Here is a 17,811-nt window from a genome sequence, read left to right as displayed (position 1 = left end):
ACGCCCAATTTTTCAGTTTTTGATTTGTTAAAAAAGTTTGAAATATCCAATAAATGTCGTTCCACTTCATGATTGTGTCCCACTTGTTGTTGATTCTTCACAAAAAATACAGTTTTATATCTTTATGTTTGAAGCCTGAAATGTGGCAAAAGGTCGCAAAGTTCAAGGGGGCCGAATACTTTCGCAAGGCACTGTATATACTGAAAAAATATATAAATGCAACAATTGTGTAACATGTTTTAATCAGTTACAGTTCATATAAGGAAATTAGTCAATGGAAATAAATTCAATAGGCCTTAATATATGGATTTCACATGACTGGGCAGGGGCGCAACCATGGGTGGGCCTGTGATGGCATAGGCCCACCCACTGGGGAGCCAGGCCCCAGCAAATCAGAATAAATCTATCCCCAGAAAAGGGCTTTATTAAAGACAGAAATACTCCGCAGGTACATCAGCTTTCCGGGTAGCTGGTCTCAGACGAACCTGCAGGTAACGTAAGCCAGATGATGAGGTCCTGGGCTTGCGTTGATACACATGGTTTGCGGTTGTGAGGCCTGTTGGATGTACTGTCAAATTCTCTAAAATGATGTTGGAGGTGGCTTATGGTAGAGACATTAACATTCAATAATCTGGCAACAGCTCTGGTGGACATTCCTGTAGTCAGCATGCCACAAAACACAAGGCCAAATCTACATTGGTGTTGCTTACCAAGAAGACAGTGAATGTTACTGAGATTTGACGTGTATCTACTTGAAAATCTATGGTAAGATCTTAAATGGGTTGTCTAGCAATGATCAACAACTAATTTGACAGAGCTAGAAGAATTTTGAAAAGAATAATGGGCAAATGTTGCACAATCCAGGTGTGGAACGCTCTTAGACGTACTCAGAAAGACTCACAGCTGTAATCGCTGCCAAAGCTGCTTTTTTGTTGTACTTTTACCGCAATTGGTAGTGAAAGTCTTGTCCCATTCCTGCAACTCCCCTACGGACTTGGGAGAGACGAAGATCGAGAGTCATGCGTCCTCCGAAACACAACCCTGCCAAGCCGCACTGCTTCTTGACACACTGCTCGTTTAACCGAGAAGCCAGACGCACCAATGTGTTGGAGGAAACACCATTCAGCTGGCGACCGAAGTCAGCTTGCAGGTGCCCAAGGAGTCGCTAGAGCGCTATGGGACAAGGAAATCCCGGCCGGTCAAATCATCTCCTAACCCGGACGACGCTGGGCCAATTGTGCTCCGCCTCACGGGTCTCCCAGTCACGGCCGGCTGTGACACAGCCTGGGATCGAACCTGGGTCTGTAGTGATGCCTCAAGCACTGTGATGCAGGTTCTTAGAACGCTGCACCACTCAGGAGGCCGACATTTTGGGGGTTGAGCACATGCCCCCCAAAAGGTCTGTGCACTGCCATGTAGGCATATATCGGTGATGGAGAGCCTACGTACTAGCATAACCTACAATAAAGCAGACATAAATTATTCTGGATTATTTAGCCTTTTATAGAGCAGAAAACAATCTGATGCTGTGAAAGCTGTTACAATGTTACTACCTTCACTCACTACAATGATACACTGTTACACTGCTGCAACAAAGTCTGTCTTCCTCTCCTATCAGCAAAGTAGCTCTCTCTTTTATAAACTATTTTGAGGTAGGCATATGGATGATTTGTTTTTAATACTGAGAAGATATTCTGATTGTATAGAACAAGTGTCCAAACATTTTTGTTAGAGTTTGATTCTAATTAAATAAGGTTTTCCTCACCAGCGTGAGTGCATATCCGTCAACGTGAGTCAGGCTGGGCAATGCCTGCTGGGAGCTCTACTGCCTGGAACATGGGATCCAGCCACATGGACAGATGCGACAAGACCATCGGAGGAGGAGATGACTTCTTCCTCACCTTCTTCAGTGAGACCGGTACTGGAATTTATGTCCCCAGGGCTGTGTTTGTAGACATGGAGCCTACAGTCATAGGTAAGCCTTGTTTCTTATCGAAAAGAGGTGTGGCTGCATATGATTCCTTGCTTTCTTGGTATTGAGCTCCTCATTCAAGACCTTCGTGAGCTGCTAATTTTCTCTCCTCAGATGAGGTGCGCACTGGGACTTACCGCCAGTTATTCATCCTGAACAACTCATTACTGGCAAAGAGGATGCTACCAACAATTACGCCTGTGGACACCACTATTGGCAAAGAGATCATTGACCTGGTGCTGGAAAGGATCCGCAAACTAGTGGGTATATTCATGAAATGAATAAATTCATGAATTAAATGTTTGATCAGCTAAATCATTTGAATGTGGAATCTTAAACTTATCTTTACCGTGCTTTCAGAAAGTACTCACACCCCTTGACTTTTTCCACATTTTGTTGTGTTACAGCCATTGGCGGCAGGTAGCCTGTTGCTTAGAGCATGGGGCCAGTAACCGAAAGGCAGTTAACCCATTGTTCCTCAGTAGGCTGTCATTGTAAATAAGAATTTGTTCTTAACTGACTTGCCTAGTTAAATAAAGGTTACTTTAAAAAAATAAAATAAACAGCCTTTGTTTTTCAGGATAAAAATAAATGGAATGGAGCTAAGCACAGGCAATTCTAGAGGAAAACATGGTTCACCTTTCAGCAGCACAATAACCTTAAACACAAGGCCAAATCTACACTAGAGTTTGTTACCAAGAAGACAGTGAATGAGTGGCCTAATGACAGTTTTGACTTAAATCTACTTGAAAATCAATGGAAAGACCTAAAAATGGTTGTCTAGCAATGATCAACAACCAATTTGACAGAGCTTGAAGAATTTTGAAAATAATAATGGGCAAATATTGCACAATCCAGGTGTGGAAAGCTCTTAGAGACTTGCCCAGAAAGACTAATCGCTGTCAAAGGTGCTTCTACAAAGTATTGATTTAGGGGTGTGAATACTTATGTAAATTAGATATTTCTGTATTTCATTTTCAATACATTTGTTAAAATTTCAAAAACATGTTTTCACTATCATTATGGGGTATTGTGTGTAGATGGGTGAGACAGAATATATTTAAGCAATTTTGAATTCAGGCTGTAACACAATAAAATGTGGAATAAGTCAAGAGGTATGCATACTTTCTGAAGGCACTGCACATGTCCCTTTTTTATCCTCAAGCTGATCAGTGCACAGGCCTTCAGGGCTTCCTGGTTTTCCACAGTTTTGGAGGTGTTACTGGCTCATGTTTCACCTCCCTGCTGATGGAGCGCCTGTCTGTTGACTATGGCAAGAAGTCCAAACTGGAGTTCTCCATCTACCCAGCTCCCCAGGTGTCCATAGCTGTGGTGGAACCTTACAACTCCATCCTGACCACCCACACCACCCTAGAGCACTCTGGCTGTGCCTTCATGGTGGACAATGAGGCTATATATGACATCTGTAGTAGGAACCTCGACATTGAGCATCCCACCTAAACCAACCTCAACAGGCTCATTAGCCAGATTGTTTCCTCCATCCCTGCTTCCCCTCGATATGATGGTGGCCCTTAATGTTGATCTGACAACTGGTGCCCTGTCCACGTATTAATTTTCCTCTAGCTACCTATGCCCCAGTTATCTCTGCAGAGAAGGCTTACCATGAGCAGCTCAATGTCTCTGAAATCACCAACGCCTGCTTTGAGCCGGCCAATCAGATGGTGAAATGTGACCCTTCCCATGGCAAGTACGTGGCATTTTGCCTTCTGTTCCATGGTGATGTGGTGCCCAAGTATCTCAATGCTGCTATTGCCACCATCAAGACCAAACACAACATCCAATTTGTTGACTGGTGCCCAACTGGCTTCAAGGTTGGACTCCACTATCAGCCTCCCACTGTGGTCCCTGGTGGAGACCTGGCCAAAGTCCAGAGGGCTGTGTGCATGCTGAGCAACACCACTGCTGTGGCAGAGGCCTGGGCTCGTCTTGACCACAAGTTTGACCTGATTTACGCCAAACGTGCCTTTATGCACTGGTACAGTTGAAGTCGGAAGTTTATATACACCTTAGCTAAATACATCTCAACTCATTTTTTCACAATTTCTGACATTTAGCCCTAGTACAAATTTCATGTCTTAGGTCAGTTAGGATCGCCACTTTATTTTAAGAATGTGAAATGTCAGAATAATAGTTGAGAGAATGATTTACTTCAGCTTTTATTTCATTCATCACTTTCCTAGTGGGTCAGAAGTTTACGTACACTCAATTAGTATTTGGTAACATTGCCTTTCAATTGTTTAACTTGGGTCAAATGTTTTGGGTAGCCTTCCACAAGCTTCCCACAATAAATTAGGTGAATTTTGGCCCATTCCTCCTGACAGAGCTGGTGTAACTGAGTCAGGTTTGTTGGCCTCCTTGTCCATGTGGAAGACCTATTTGCAAACAAGCTTTAACTTCCTGACTGATGTCTTGATATGTTGCTTCAATATATCCACATAATTTTCCTACCTCATGATGCCATCTATTTTGTGAAGTGCACCAGTCCCTCCTGCAGCAAAGCACCCCCACAACATGATGCTACCCCCGTGCTTCACGTTTGGAATGGTGTTCTTCGCCTTGCAAACTTCCCCTTTTTCCTCGAAACATAATGATGGTCATTATGGCCAAACAGCTCTATTTTTGTTTCATCAGACCAGAGGACATTTGTCCAAAAAGTACGATCTTTGTCCCCATGTGCAGTTGTACACCGTAGTCTGGCTTTTTTATGTCGGTTTTGGAGCAGTGGCTTCTTCCTTGCTGAGCGGCCTTTCAAGATATGTCGATATAGGACTCGTTTTACTGTGGATATATATACTTTTGTACCTGTTTCCTCCAGCATCTTCACAAGGTCCTTTGCTGTTATTCTGGGATTGATTTGCACTTTTCGCACCAAAGTATGTTCATCTCTAGGAGACAGAACGTGTCTCCTTCCTGAGCGGTATGACGGCTGCGTGGTCCCATGCTGTTTATACTTGCATACTATTATTTGTACAGATGAACGTGGTACCTTCAGGCATTTGGAAATTGCTCCCAAGAATGAACCAGACTTGTGGAGATCTACAATTTTTTTTCTGAGGTCTTGGCTGATTTCTTTTGATTTTCCCATGATGTCAAGCAGAGGCACTGAGTTTGAAGGTAGGCCTTGAAATACATCCACAGGTGCACCTCCAATTGACTCAAATGATGTCAATTAGCCTATCAGAAGCTTCTGAAGCCATGACATCATTTTCTGAAATTTTCAAACTGTTTAAAGGCACAGTCAACTTCGTGTATGTAAACTTCTTACCCACTGGAATTGTGATACAGTGAATTATAAGTGAAAGAATCTGTCTGTAAACAATTGTTGGAAAAATGACTTAGTAGATGTCCTAGCCGACATTCCAAAACTATAGTTTGTTTACAAGATATTTGTGGAGTGGTTGAAAAACGATTTTTAATGACTCTAACCTACGTGTATGTAAACATCCGACATCAACTGTATGGTATGTGGGTGAGGGCTTGGAGGAGGGAGAGTTCTCTGAAGCCAGAGAGGGCATGGCAGCCCCGGAGAAAGATTATGAAGAGGTGGGGGTTGACTCCATTGAGGGTAAGGGATAGGAGTACTAAATGGAAAACTAGGTGCTACTTATTCAGGAAGCAGAAGTTCTAAACATGATTTCAAAAGCATTTGTATTAAAATGCAGTGAATCAAGTGACTACTGTATTGGAAAAATAAATGTATTGTCTGACAAAAGTATTTTCTCTTTTTAAATAATTGTCTTATTAAATGTATTTCAGTTTGTATATCTATAGTTGTCATGGATTTGGTAAATAAAGCACACAATCAGGTTTTAGTAACACTTTACATTGTTGTTTTTATTCCTGTGAAATAACACTGTAATAATATTGTTAACAACATTGTATTTACATTTTGTTACATAATAGTTTAGTTATAATTTCTAATGTAAATGTACTGCTTTTGAAATGTAATAAATGTACTACTTATGTCACTAATCCTGACTAGTTGTGTTTGGGTTGTCTTTCATTGAATGAATGGCAGGTTAGATTTTTTTCGTCATGAATCTTGTTATGGAGGCAGCTCTGCAGTGTGGTCACTAGGTGGCACAGCCACAAATTGGTGAAGTCTAATTTAAACCTTAACCTAACCATAATCTTAAACCTAGCCGTAAACACACCACTAACCCTACTGCCTAACCCTAATCTTAAATTAAGACAAAAAAGCAATATTTTTTATATTTTTTATAAATGTTTACATTGAAGCCATTTTTAAAACTTTGCAGCTTGCATATCTAGTCTAATGGGGAAATCGCTCAGGTTTGCCTCCAGGACAAGACTCATGACAATAAACGTCAATTTGTGAACGAATGGCAGGCAGCTGACCTGTTTTCCTGAAGTTTCAGGCTGGATACAGTTTAGGCTACAGCTTCTAAGGAGCATATACTGTTCAGTAAAAATAACCTATTCAAATAATTAATGACACTAGGAAAGAAAATCTGTGCATGAAGGCTAGAAGCTTTTCGCCAGACATAGCCTAATACTGAATAGCATTACGGTTGCGTCACTCATGGGATTATCTTCAGATATCGCACACCTCAAATTGCAGGCTTCTGAAACGAGCTCATCGTTATTTGACTCTTTTCTCCTCATCCCCTGCACAGAAAGCTATCATGGTGAGCATAGTCGACATATTTTCGGTGACATATTATGTAATGTGTAAATTCAACAATTTCAACCATTTTGTTCAGGTGTTTTTTAGTCATTAATGTGTGGGACAGTCCTGATTTGCATCCATGGGCTCTGTGACATTTGTCAAATAGAAACGATCGAAATAGCCTTAATTGACTTGTTGTTTTTTAAAACAAATATTGTGTAAATTTATGTCAAATTTTCTGAACTCAAAGCAGGTAAATATAATGGGGTTAATAGAGATGTAAACTTTGTGGGGACCGGCAATGAATGGATCTGCGCTGTAGCCTACTTCTCCAAAATCCTTTGGTCAGTGCAAACAGTAGGCTAAATCAGATTAGGCATGTTCAACGCTGGTCAACGTGAACAGTCGTCTCACTGCCATTTGATGGACGAATCTATTTACTTTCTTAGACTGTATGGCATGTATATTTTCCAGTGTATTTTAGTAGGCTATCTATATTTTTGCCACTTGCTATGAGAGATTGAAAACAAAAAAATGCTACCTGTGTGTGTGTGTGGCTATATTTGCACTTTTGGTTTCTCCTATTCACCTGCTGCAGCGGTTATTGAAATATATTTATTCAAGGGGGAAAAACTATTATTATAACAATGGGAATGAATTTCAGTATAAATCTGTATGTGGTTTGACTAATCTCATAATGTTTTAAAGAGACAGCAGCAAATGAAACTTGCTGACCTAGATAATCCCCTCCATATGCTGCGCAGTCAGAGGACAACACAACACTAAAACACATCCGTGGAACAGTAGGCTAGATCAAATCAGAACCTGTAGGAATCTTAAAGAATATTTGATTATTCGGGGTTATACCATGGCATTGTTGAATACTTATTTCTGATCGGATTGAAGGGCATTTTAGAGTGTGTATAATTTCCCTATAACGAACAGTATATTTTCACGGTAGAATTCAATGGCTATAGTTCATTCTTACATATTCTATGTTTGAGCTGCTTTTGAAGCAAAAGTCGAATTGAAAACATTATTGACATTGTTGAATTGGCTTTTCATAATGGCAAACTAGGACAGATGGTTCGGTTAGCTAAACTACCATGGCAACTACTGTATCTATCTAGTAAACTTATTAGCTACTTCAGTGGATGTTGAAAACATTGCTACTGGCAAATGAAAACATTTATAGTGGTAAATGTGTTAAATTATAGCCATGGTATAAATGTGATAATCAACTCGGGGCTCTATGCATTATCTGGAAAATAATGCAAGTTCGTGGAAGGTCAGTTCCACTCTGCTAGCACATCGTGGAACACACCTTCCACGTTTTTTCATAAATGTCCATAACATGCATAGCCCCTAATTGATTATACCTTAGATATAATAAGATAATAGAATATAGAACAGCAATAAAGAATGGTCCATATAAGAGCAATCTAACATTTGGCTGAGATATCATCATTTGTTATTCCACACAGCAAATTCTCCAGTGTTAAGTTTAACATTGGGAGTGGTTTTTCTTCTTAGGGGTGGATCAGTTTAATACTGCGGAAACACTGTTGCTTCCATCAATGTAATTGTCTACATCATATCCAATCCCCCATATCTTTATTTGGTAAATATATATATCCATATACATACACGTACATACACATATGCATACATATACACATATATACATACACATACCTATATAGATATACATACTTTTTTAAAGAATATACCTTTATTATTCTCTGCAAACCCTACCACCCTCCCCCCAATTGGAGTAAACAATAATACTTAGGCTTCTACCTTCAGTTGATGCATCTTATACACATTTTACAGACACAATCTATTATACAATAGTTATATATTTTTTGTTTTTAGTCCTTCCTCTATTGCTGATGTCCCTCCAGATTGATTTATATTTGTAACTGTGCTATTTCACAACATTTCTGAACCTATATACATTTGACAGACCCTGTATGTTTTACATTGGTTATCTTGTTATTAGTCCCACCCTTCAGCTTCATTCAACCCCTCCTATCTATCTCTTAACACCATCCTTTTTGGATTTCTATTTGCTATATATTTTTCAACTGTGCTGTGATGCTTCACAAAAGTACTGAACTGTTCTATTCTCATAGCTTCTACAGATTGTAAATTTAAAAAATATTTTGCTAAAATTATAATTATATTATTGATTGATTATGGCTTTTCAAATCACCCAGTATTGCTATCTGCAGTGTTAGTTCTAGGCAAATGTTACAATTCTTCAGTCATTCCTGGACCTGTGACCAAAAACAAGCTACATATGGACAGTACCAAAATAAATGACCTAATGACTCTGCCTCCTCACAGCAAATTCTGCAGAGCTGGGAAGATTGTATCCCCCATATATATAACATTCTATTGGTTGCAAGAATTTTGTGTCGTAATTTAAATTGAAAAATTAGAAGTTTTAAATCTGGTGTTGTTTTGCATATCAATTCATAAACCATATGCCATGGAATCGGTACATCGAAAATCTCTTCCCAACTATTTTGCAATTTATATGGCACAGCTGTCACTTTTTTGGTCCTTAAATGAAATTGGTATTTTTTTATCACACTTTTCTTTAACCATTTATGTTCTTTAATGCAGGGCCGACATACAAGTTCCTTACTTTTTTCCCCTTCTACTTGCCTCTTCCATTTTTTTAGTGGTAATGCTTCAATTAGTTAGTTGTAATTTTGGGTAGAGCAGACATTTCCATATTTCTGTGTTAGTCCTATTTATGATATCATTCACTAAAATTATACCTTTTTTTTTAATTTCTTTGAATTTTTTAATTTTTTTAATCAATTAGTATATTTGAGTTTAACCACAATATTGTTGTATTTTTTTTTGTCTTTTCAGGTGGATTAAACTGAAATTGCAACCAACTTTCTAAGGCTTGTTTAAAAAATAATGATATTTTGGAGATTATTTCCTTTTCAAACAACCGAAAGTGAGCAGTTGTAATCTGAATAAAGTGAAAAAGGCCATTCTTGAACATAGGATGAGACATTCCTACCAATTTACTGGAGAACCAGTTTGAATTTAAGTATAACTTTTGTATGACTGATGCCTTTAGTGAGAGGTCTAATGCTTTAACATGTAATCATTTCTGCTCTCCGAATTCATATTCGTTATATAAATAGGCCATTTAAATTTTGTCTGGCTTGCCATTCCATATAAAATTGAATATTTTTTGTTCATATAATTTAAAAAGCAGGTCACTAGGTGTAGGCTAAACCATAAGCAAATAGGTAAACTGTGATATGACTAAAGAGTTAATCAGGGTGATTTTTCCACAAATAGACAGGTATTTTCCTTTCCATGGTAGCAAGATCTTATCTATTTTTGCTAACTTTCTATAAAAATTTATTGGAGTGAGATCATTTCTTTCTTTTGGGATTTGTATACTGAGTATGTCCACATCGCCGTCAGACCATTTAATTGGTAAACTACACAGTAATGTAAAATGTACAATTTTTAGTGATCCAATACGTAATATCATAATCATAATGATATATAATTTATCCTAATTTGGTTTTAATCCAGAGAGGATAGCAAAAGTATCTAGATCCTCTAAGAGGCCATGGAGAGATTCTAATTGTGGTTTTAAAAGAAAACATGAATCATCAGCGTACAATGACACTCGTTTTTAATCCACAGATTTCTAATCCCTTAATATTATTGTTGGATCTAATTTTAACAGCTAACATTTCGATGGCAGTAATAAATAGATATGCCGATAGTGGACAACCTTGTTTTACTCCTCTAGACAGTTTAAAACTTTCTGAGATGTAGCCATTATTGACTATTTTACACCTAGGGTTAATATGCATAACTTTAACCAATTTTATAAGAGATTCCCCAAAATGTAAATATTCTAGGCATTTATATATATACTCCAGGTGTACTTTACACCTGTAAAGACCTTTACAAAATTAGCTATGAAAACCAGGCCTGGTGTCCCCGATATTTCACAGTATTGTTTTGTTTCCAGTACTTGTTTTATATTATCTCCAATGTATCATCCATGTAAAAAACCTGTCTGATTAGGATGAATAATATCTGACAATTCTATGCGCCAAGCAATTTGTTAGGATTTTTGCATCGCAACACTGAAGTGTAAGAGGCTGTCACGGCCGTCTTCCTGGAAGGAATAAGTGGACCAAAGTGCAGCGTGGTGAGCATACATTTCTGTTTATTTAGGTAAATGTTGCCAACAACACAAAGAAACGACTGTGAAGCTTAACAAAGGCTATAGTGCCCCTAACAAAGACAACTTCCCACAAATAATAAAGGGAAAAAGGCTGATTCCCAATCAGAGACAACGATAGACAGCTGGTTCTGATTGAGAACCATACCCGGCCAAAACATAGATCTAAAGAACATAGAATACAGAACATAGAATGCCCACCCAAATCACACATTGACCAAACCAAAAAAGAGACATAAAAAGCTCTCTAAGGTCAGGGTGTGACAGTACCCCCCCCAAAGGTGCGGCTCCGGCCGCAAAACCTGAACCTATAGGGGAGGGTCTGGGTGGGCATCTATCCGCGGTGCGGGACGTAGACCCCGCTCCACCTCTGGCTCACTCCACTTTGGTAGCACCTCTGGTGTGGGGACCCTCGTCGCTGAACCCGGACTGGGGACCCTCGTCACCGAACCCGGACTGGGCACCCTCGCTGCGGGCCCCGGACTGGGCACCCTCGCTGCGGGCCCCGGACTGGGCACCCTCGCTGCGGGCCCCGGACTGGGCACCCTCGCTGCGGGCCCCGGACTGGGCACCTCGCTGCGGGCCCCGGACTGGGCACCTCGCTGCGGGCCCCGGACTGGGCACCCTCGCTGCGGGCCCCGGACTGGGCACCCTCGTTGTGGGCCCCGGGCTAGCCCGTGGAGCAGGCACCGGACTCACCAGGCTGTGTAGACCTACTGGAGGCCTGGTCCGTGGAGGAGGCATGGGATGAACCAGGCTGGGGAGACCTACTGGAGGCCTGGTCCATGGAGAAGGCACGGGATGAACCAGGCTGGGGAGACCTACTGGAGGCCTGGTCCTTGGAGAAGGCACAGGATGGGCCAGGCTGGGGAGACCTACTGGAGGCCTGGTCCTTGGAGGAGGCACAGGATAGACCAGGCTGTGGGGGAGCACTGGAGATCTGGTGCGTAGCCTTTGCACCACTCTTCCTGGCTGAATGCCCACTCTAGCCCGGCACCTCCAGAGCGCAGGCACAGGTCGAACCAGGCTGTGGGGAGCACTGGAGTGGAGTTCTGGTGCTTAGCACTTGCACTGCTCCTCTTGGCTGCATGCCCACTTTAGCCTGCCACGTGCGGGGAGCTGGAACAGGCCGGACATGGTTTCTCCTGGCAAACTGGGGAAACCGTGCGTAGAGCCGGCGCAGGACTCACTGGGCTGTGGAGGCGCACTGGAGGTCTGGAGCGCCGAGCTGGCACAAGACGTGCAGGGCTGGGGAGGCGCACAGGAGGCATGGTGCGTGGGGCTGGCACAGTCTTCACCAGACGGCTAGCACGCACCTCAGGACGAGTATGAAGAGCTGACTCAGGTGACATCAAACTGAGGACACGCTCCGTAGGGCGAATGTCGTGCCTCATGCACCAACACAGCAGCTCTCTCATAGCTCTCACCTTCAATCTCCCCATCAACTCCGTCACTGTCTCTGCTTCGCTCCCTTTGCTCCCCTCAAAGTTCACCCCGACTGGCTCTGGTTCCATCCTCGGCTCCGCCGACCTTCCCGTGTGCCTCCTCCCATTTTTTGGGGGGGGGGGGGGGGGGGGGGCTGCCTCTCCTGGCCACGCTGCTTGGTCGTTTGGTGGTAGGTAGTTCTGTCACGGCCGTCTTCCTGGAAGGAATAAGTGGACCAAAGCGCAGCGTGGTGAGCATACATTTCTGTTTATTTAGGTAAATGTCGCCAACAAAACAAAGAAACGACCGTGAAGCTTAACAAAGGCGCGGGGACTGCCCCTAACAAAAACAACTTCCCACAAATAACAAAGGGACAAAAGCTGCCTAAGTATGATTCCCAATCAGAGACAACGATAGACAGCTGTCCCTGATTGAGAACCATACCCGGCCAAAACATAGAACTAAAGAACATAGAATACAGAACATAGAATGCCCACCCAAATCACACCCTGACCAAACCAAAATAGAGACATAAAAAGCTCTTTAAGGTCAGGGTGTGACAGAGGCCTCAATTATTTTTTAAATGAACTGGATTTTTATATATACCACTTGGGTCCTGTTTCAGTAATAATTATATCAGACCATCTTGTTGCGTGTCCGATAATCTACCATTTATATAGGAGTGGTTAAAACATGCTAATAACGGTCCTCTGAGTATATAAAAAAAGTTTGGTATACTTCCACTGGTATGCTATCCAGCCCTGGAGTATCCCAGCCTTAAAGGCTTTAATTGCATAAAGACATTCCTCTGTAATTTGGCCTTCACACAAATCTTTCTGTACAGATGTTCATTTTACATTATTATTAGGGGAAAAAATCCATACAATTAGCTTTGGTTAGAGGAGACTGAAATGAAAACATATTCTTAAAGTCTTAAACTTCCTCTTTCAAAGTATCATTCGGTGAATCATGCGTGACTCCATCATTTGTAACAAGTTTCAATACATTTTTTCTGGTAGCATTTCTATATTGAAGATTGAAAATGTATTTGGTGCAGTTTTCCCCATATTCCATCCAGTTCACTTTATTTTTTATAATATATTACACTGGATCTTTCTTGAATAAGTTCCTCTATTTCTTTTTGTTTTTCCTCTAACTTATTCTGTGCCTCGATGATACAGTTGAGAGTGTTAAATTAACACTGAAAGTGTTGCCCAGTATAGACACTGGAACAGTGTTAAATTCGAATAATTGCTTGTTTCAATATCAATGTTTTTGAATTGGCATTGGTTGATTAATTAATCTTATGCTTCTGAAATATAAATTACATACATTTTCTAAACTTATTTCACCCGTTACTGAAATGGTTGTTCCAGTTTAGATGATTTAGGTAGTCTCATATTCAGTCTTCCTAACCCTGGCAGTCATTCTGAATGCAGGCTGCGGGTGTTAAAAACATTCAGAAGGTTAGATATCCACATTCTGTCTGGATTTCAATAGGAATTACACATCATTTTACAAGTCAGAATAATGTGACAGGTTATGTGAAAAACCCCAAATGTTGGGTTACCCCATATTTTATTCACTTAAATGCTGGGTCTTTTTTATGTAATCCATAGGTTATTTTCAATAGGCATGGCTCATTAGGGGCTTGGCTTTTAAACAGTTATTTTTGGACACCCGTGAGAGTAAATGTCAATCCTGTTAACCATGTTAAGTTTGTACACGGCAATGTTACATTTTCCTTGAATATTTTTGCACAGTACATATTGTAACACAAAAATATTAATATAATTATTTACATATTGCAACAAAGTGGTTACTATCCCATTGGGGTTATCACTTTAGCATTTGCATAAGCTTTTAAGGAACTCACACATTTCTGTAAGATTAATTAAAGCTACAAAAGAGTCCGTGTTCAACTGTAACATGTGATGACAATTAGAACAGAATAGATTAACCAGAATGACATTTACTCTCACGGGTGGCCAAAAATAACATTACTGAAAGCCACAACCCTACTAAACCAAGCCTCCAGTCTTCTAATCTGACTTGCTGTGTCATATCTCAATAACCCAGCATCATCAAACCTTGCCCTAAAAATACCCCGGAAGGCCTAGATTCATTCAGATCAAGTGTTTAACCAGCAAGAGCAGACACCTGCATCGTGGAGCAGAACTGCGCTGGAGCCGTCAAATCGGTGAGCAGCTGCTCTTGTAATCATTGTCACAAAGCCACACCCGCCACACTCGAGATAGAAGTTCAGAACGAGAACGTGTAGACTATAAAGAAATAATTACGTTCAAATGGAAAAAATCATTACACTAAATAATAATTCAACTAATCAAGATGTAGATTACATCTCACATTCCAGTATTCAAACTTGTAAACAAAGCTGCATGGGATTTCTGTTTTTGCAACTCGGTACAGCCAATGGCAATGTCCACTTTAGGTACAGTATAATGCCAGGAGCCGCATGTGGATTTGATATCTCTAATGCAGTTCCACCTCTGACACCGCCAAAACATCTGATTGAATAGAGCCCTATGTGACACAGCAGTTGGGTCATCCAAACAACCCAGTATGTTTTAGTGTATGCCCTCAAAATAAGGCCTTATGAAATACATAATGTATTAAAATAATAAATAATTATGTTTTAATGATAAGATATTCACTTAGGATCTCACACGGTGAAGTCCATGGGGTTGAAAATTGATGAATGCAACAAGGATGTCACTGTCATTAACAAATTCAGTCATGGGTAGTAACCAAAGATTAGGGATATACTGACAAGGTACAGATCTCTTCGCCTTAACAATGGGAAAGAAAGAGGGAGACAGAATTTCTGCCAAGTTGAGCACCCTCTTCCTCTCTGGTGGTAATTCTAGAATTCATTTGAAAGGCAAGGCACTCTGGGAAATATGCAAAAAAGCATTACATTAATTCAACACTGTGCAGTGTCTATACAGGTCCACATTTTCAGTGTTAATTTAACACTGAGGAATTTGCTGTGTATTTTCACATTACATCTTTTATATTTTGACCGTATGTCATGGTCTAGACACTTCCAACTCAACTCTGGACCTCAAAGCCAGTTCCACTGCTTTTTTCATTGTTCCCCTCTAATCACTGACTGAATTAGACCTGAGACACCAGGTGGGTGCAATTAAGTGTCAGGTAGAACAGAAAACTTGCAGGCCTTGGACCTTCGAAGGATAAGAGTTGAATACCACTGCTCTAGCCTATTTTGGGTTATTGCGAACCTCCTTTCAAATAAAACATTTCTTCCTCTTCACCCTAGCGCGAGTGCATCTCTATCCACGTGGGTCAGGCTGGTGTCCAGATTGGCAATGCGTGCTGGGAGCTCTACTGTCTGGAGCATGGGATCCAGCCGGATGGACAGATGCCATCTGACAAAGCCATCGGAGGAGGCGACGACTCCTTCAACACCTTCTTCAGTGAGACTGGGGCTGGAAAGCATGTCCCCAGAGCTGTGTTTGTGGACCTGGAACCCACAGTCATAGGTAAGCTTTCCCTCTTAAGAAAAAAAGGTTATACTTAGAACCATAAAGGGTTCTTTGGCTTGTCTCTGTAGAACAGGGGTATTGAAATCTTATACGAGGTCCAGAGTACTGCTGGTTTTCTGTAACCTGATAATTAATTGCACCCATTTGGTGTCCCAAGTCTACATCTACGTTTTTCATAAGCTGCTGATTTTTTTCTCCTCAGATGAGGTGCGCAGTGGGACCTACCGGCAGTTATTCCATCCTGAACAGCTCATCACTGGCAAAGAGGATGCTGCCAACAACTACGCCCGTGGACACTACACTATTGGCAAAGAGATCATCGACCTGGTGCTGGACAGGGTCCGCAAACTGGTGGGTACCACAGAATTAATAAAATATTTTATCAACTATCTGATCCGAATGTGGACTCCTTTTATTGACATGTTCCTCTTTCTCCTCAGTCTGACCAGTGCACAGGCCTTCAGGGCTTCCTGGTTTTCCACAGCTTTGGAGGAGGCACCGGCTCTGGTTTCACCTCTCTGCTGATGGAGCGTCTGTCTGTTGACTACGGCAAGAAGTCCAAGCTGGAGTTCTCCATCTATCCAGCTCCCCAGGTGTCCACAGCTGTGGTGGAACCTTACAACTCCATCCTGACCACCCACACCACCCTAGAGCACTCTGACTGTGCTTTCATGGTGGATAATGAGGCTATATATGACATCTGTCGTAGGAACCTCGACATTGATCGTCCCACCTACACCAACCTCAACAGGCTCATTAGCCAGATTGTTTCCTCCATTACTGCTTCCCTTCGATTCGATGGTGCCCTCAATGTTGATCTGACAGAGTTCCAGACCAACTTGGTGCCCTATCCCCGAATTCATTTTCCTCTGGCCACCTATGCCCCAGTTATCTCGGCAGAGAAGGCTTACCATGAGCAGCTCTCTGTGGCTGAAATCACCAATGCCTGCTTTGAGCCGGCCAATCAGATGGTGAAATGTGACCCTCGCCACGGCAAGTACATGGCATGTTGTCTTCTTTACCGTGGTGATGTGGTGCCCAAAGATGTCAATGCTGCTATTGCCACCATTAAGACCAAACGTTCTATTCAGTTTGTTGACTGGTGCCCAACTGGTTTCAAGGTTGGCATCAACTATCAGCCTCCCACTGTAGTCCCTGGTGGAGACCTGGCCAAAGTCCAGAGGGCTGTGTGCATGCTGAGCAACACCACTGCTATTGCAGAGGCCTGGGCTCGTCTTGACCACAAGTTTGACCTGATGTACGCTAAACGTGCCTTTGTGCACTGGTATGTGGGTGAGGGCATGGAGGAAGGAGAGTTCTCTGAAGCCAGAGAGGACATGGCAGCCCTGGAGAAGGATTACGAAGAGGTGGGGGTTGACACCGTCGAGGGTGACGGACAGGAGGAGGGAGAGGAGTACTGAGTGTTCATGCAAGGACGCCCTTGGCTCCCGTATCTTATAGTAGCACATTTTCAAAACCAATGCATTTCTTCTTACAGTTTGATATTTTCTTGCTTCTTGTTTAGGTTTAAGCACAACTGGTTTGTTGTAGTGACAATCACAGATTTGTTTGTTTCATTAAAGATTCACCAATAAAAGTGTGTGTTTAAATTGATTCCAGTATTTTTTGTATACTTTTCATCAATTACTTATCAATGTTTTTAAAACTCCAACATATTCATCAGAAGTAGAGGAATTTGTATCTGGTAGACCTAGATTAATTATAAAATAAATACTGCAGTTACAATGTAGTGACATTTTTAGAATTTGGAAACGAACTAACTGTAATTTTAGTACTGCAGTTTTGGAAATATAACTGCAGTTATACAGTGTTACTTCAACTTCCAAAAGTAGGTTCTGAAGATGCTTACTTAAACCACACGCATATGGGAGAGATACTTTGACCTATTCTTCTCTGATAAGCAATTGGGAAAAGGCATATAAGATCTTCCAATCAGTTTCGACAAAATCTGTGTGGTGGAAATGTAATATTCATTACA

General features: G+C 41.4%; 1 protein-coding gene and 1 pseudogene across 1 annotated transcript; both read left to right on the top strand.

The window, feature by feature from the left end:
- The first annotated feature begins 314 nt into the window (after positions 1–314).
- LOC115101909 (tubulin alpha chain-like) lies at positions 315–5,569 on the top strand (annotated as a pseudogene).
- Positions 5,570–6,558: 989 nt separating this feature from the next.
- On the top strand, positions 6,559–17,426 carry LOC115102512 (tubulin alpha-1B chain-like). Its single transcript, XM_029622550.2, has 4 exons — positions 6,559–6,642; positions 15,587–15,809; positions 16,015–16,163; positions 16,253–17,426. The coding sequence occupies exons 1-4, from the start codon at positions 6,640–6,642 to the stop codon at positions 17,231–17,233; spliced, it is 1,356 nt and encodes a 451-aa protein (XP_029478410.1). The 5' UTR covers positions 6,559–6,639; the 3' UTR covers positions 17,234–17,426.
- The last annotated feature ends 385 nt before the right edge of the window (positions 17,427–17,811 follow it).

The sequence above is a fragment of the Oncorhynchus nerka genome, linkage group LG20 (genome assembly GCF_034236695.1).
Source record: "Oncorhynchus nerka isolate Pitt River linkage group LG20, Oner_Uvic_2.0, whole genome shotgun sequence".
NCBI classification, from domain to species: Eukaryota; Metazoa; Chordata; class Actinopteri; order Salmoniformes; family Salmonidae; genus Oncorhynchus; species Oncorhynchus nerka.
Note: the sequence above shows the minus strand (reverse complement) of the source record. Positions and strands in the feature narration are given on the sequence as shown.

Coding starts and splice junctions, on each gene's coding strand:
- LOC115102512 (XM_029622550.2), top strand. Junction 15,810..16,014: donor CCTGGAACCCACAGTCATAG/GTAAGCTTTCCC, acceptor TTTTCTCCTCAG/ATGAGGTGCGCAGTGGGACC. Junction 16,164..16,252: donor TGGACAGGGTCCGCAAACTG/GTGGGTACCACA, acceptor CTTTCTCCTCAG/TCTGACCAGTGCACAGGCCT.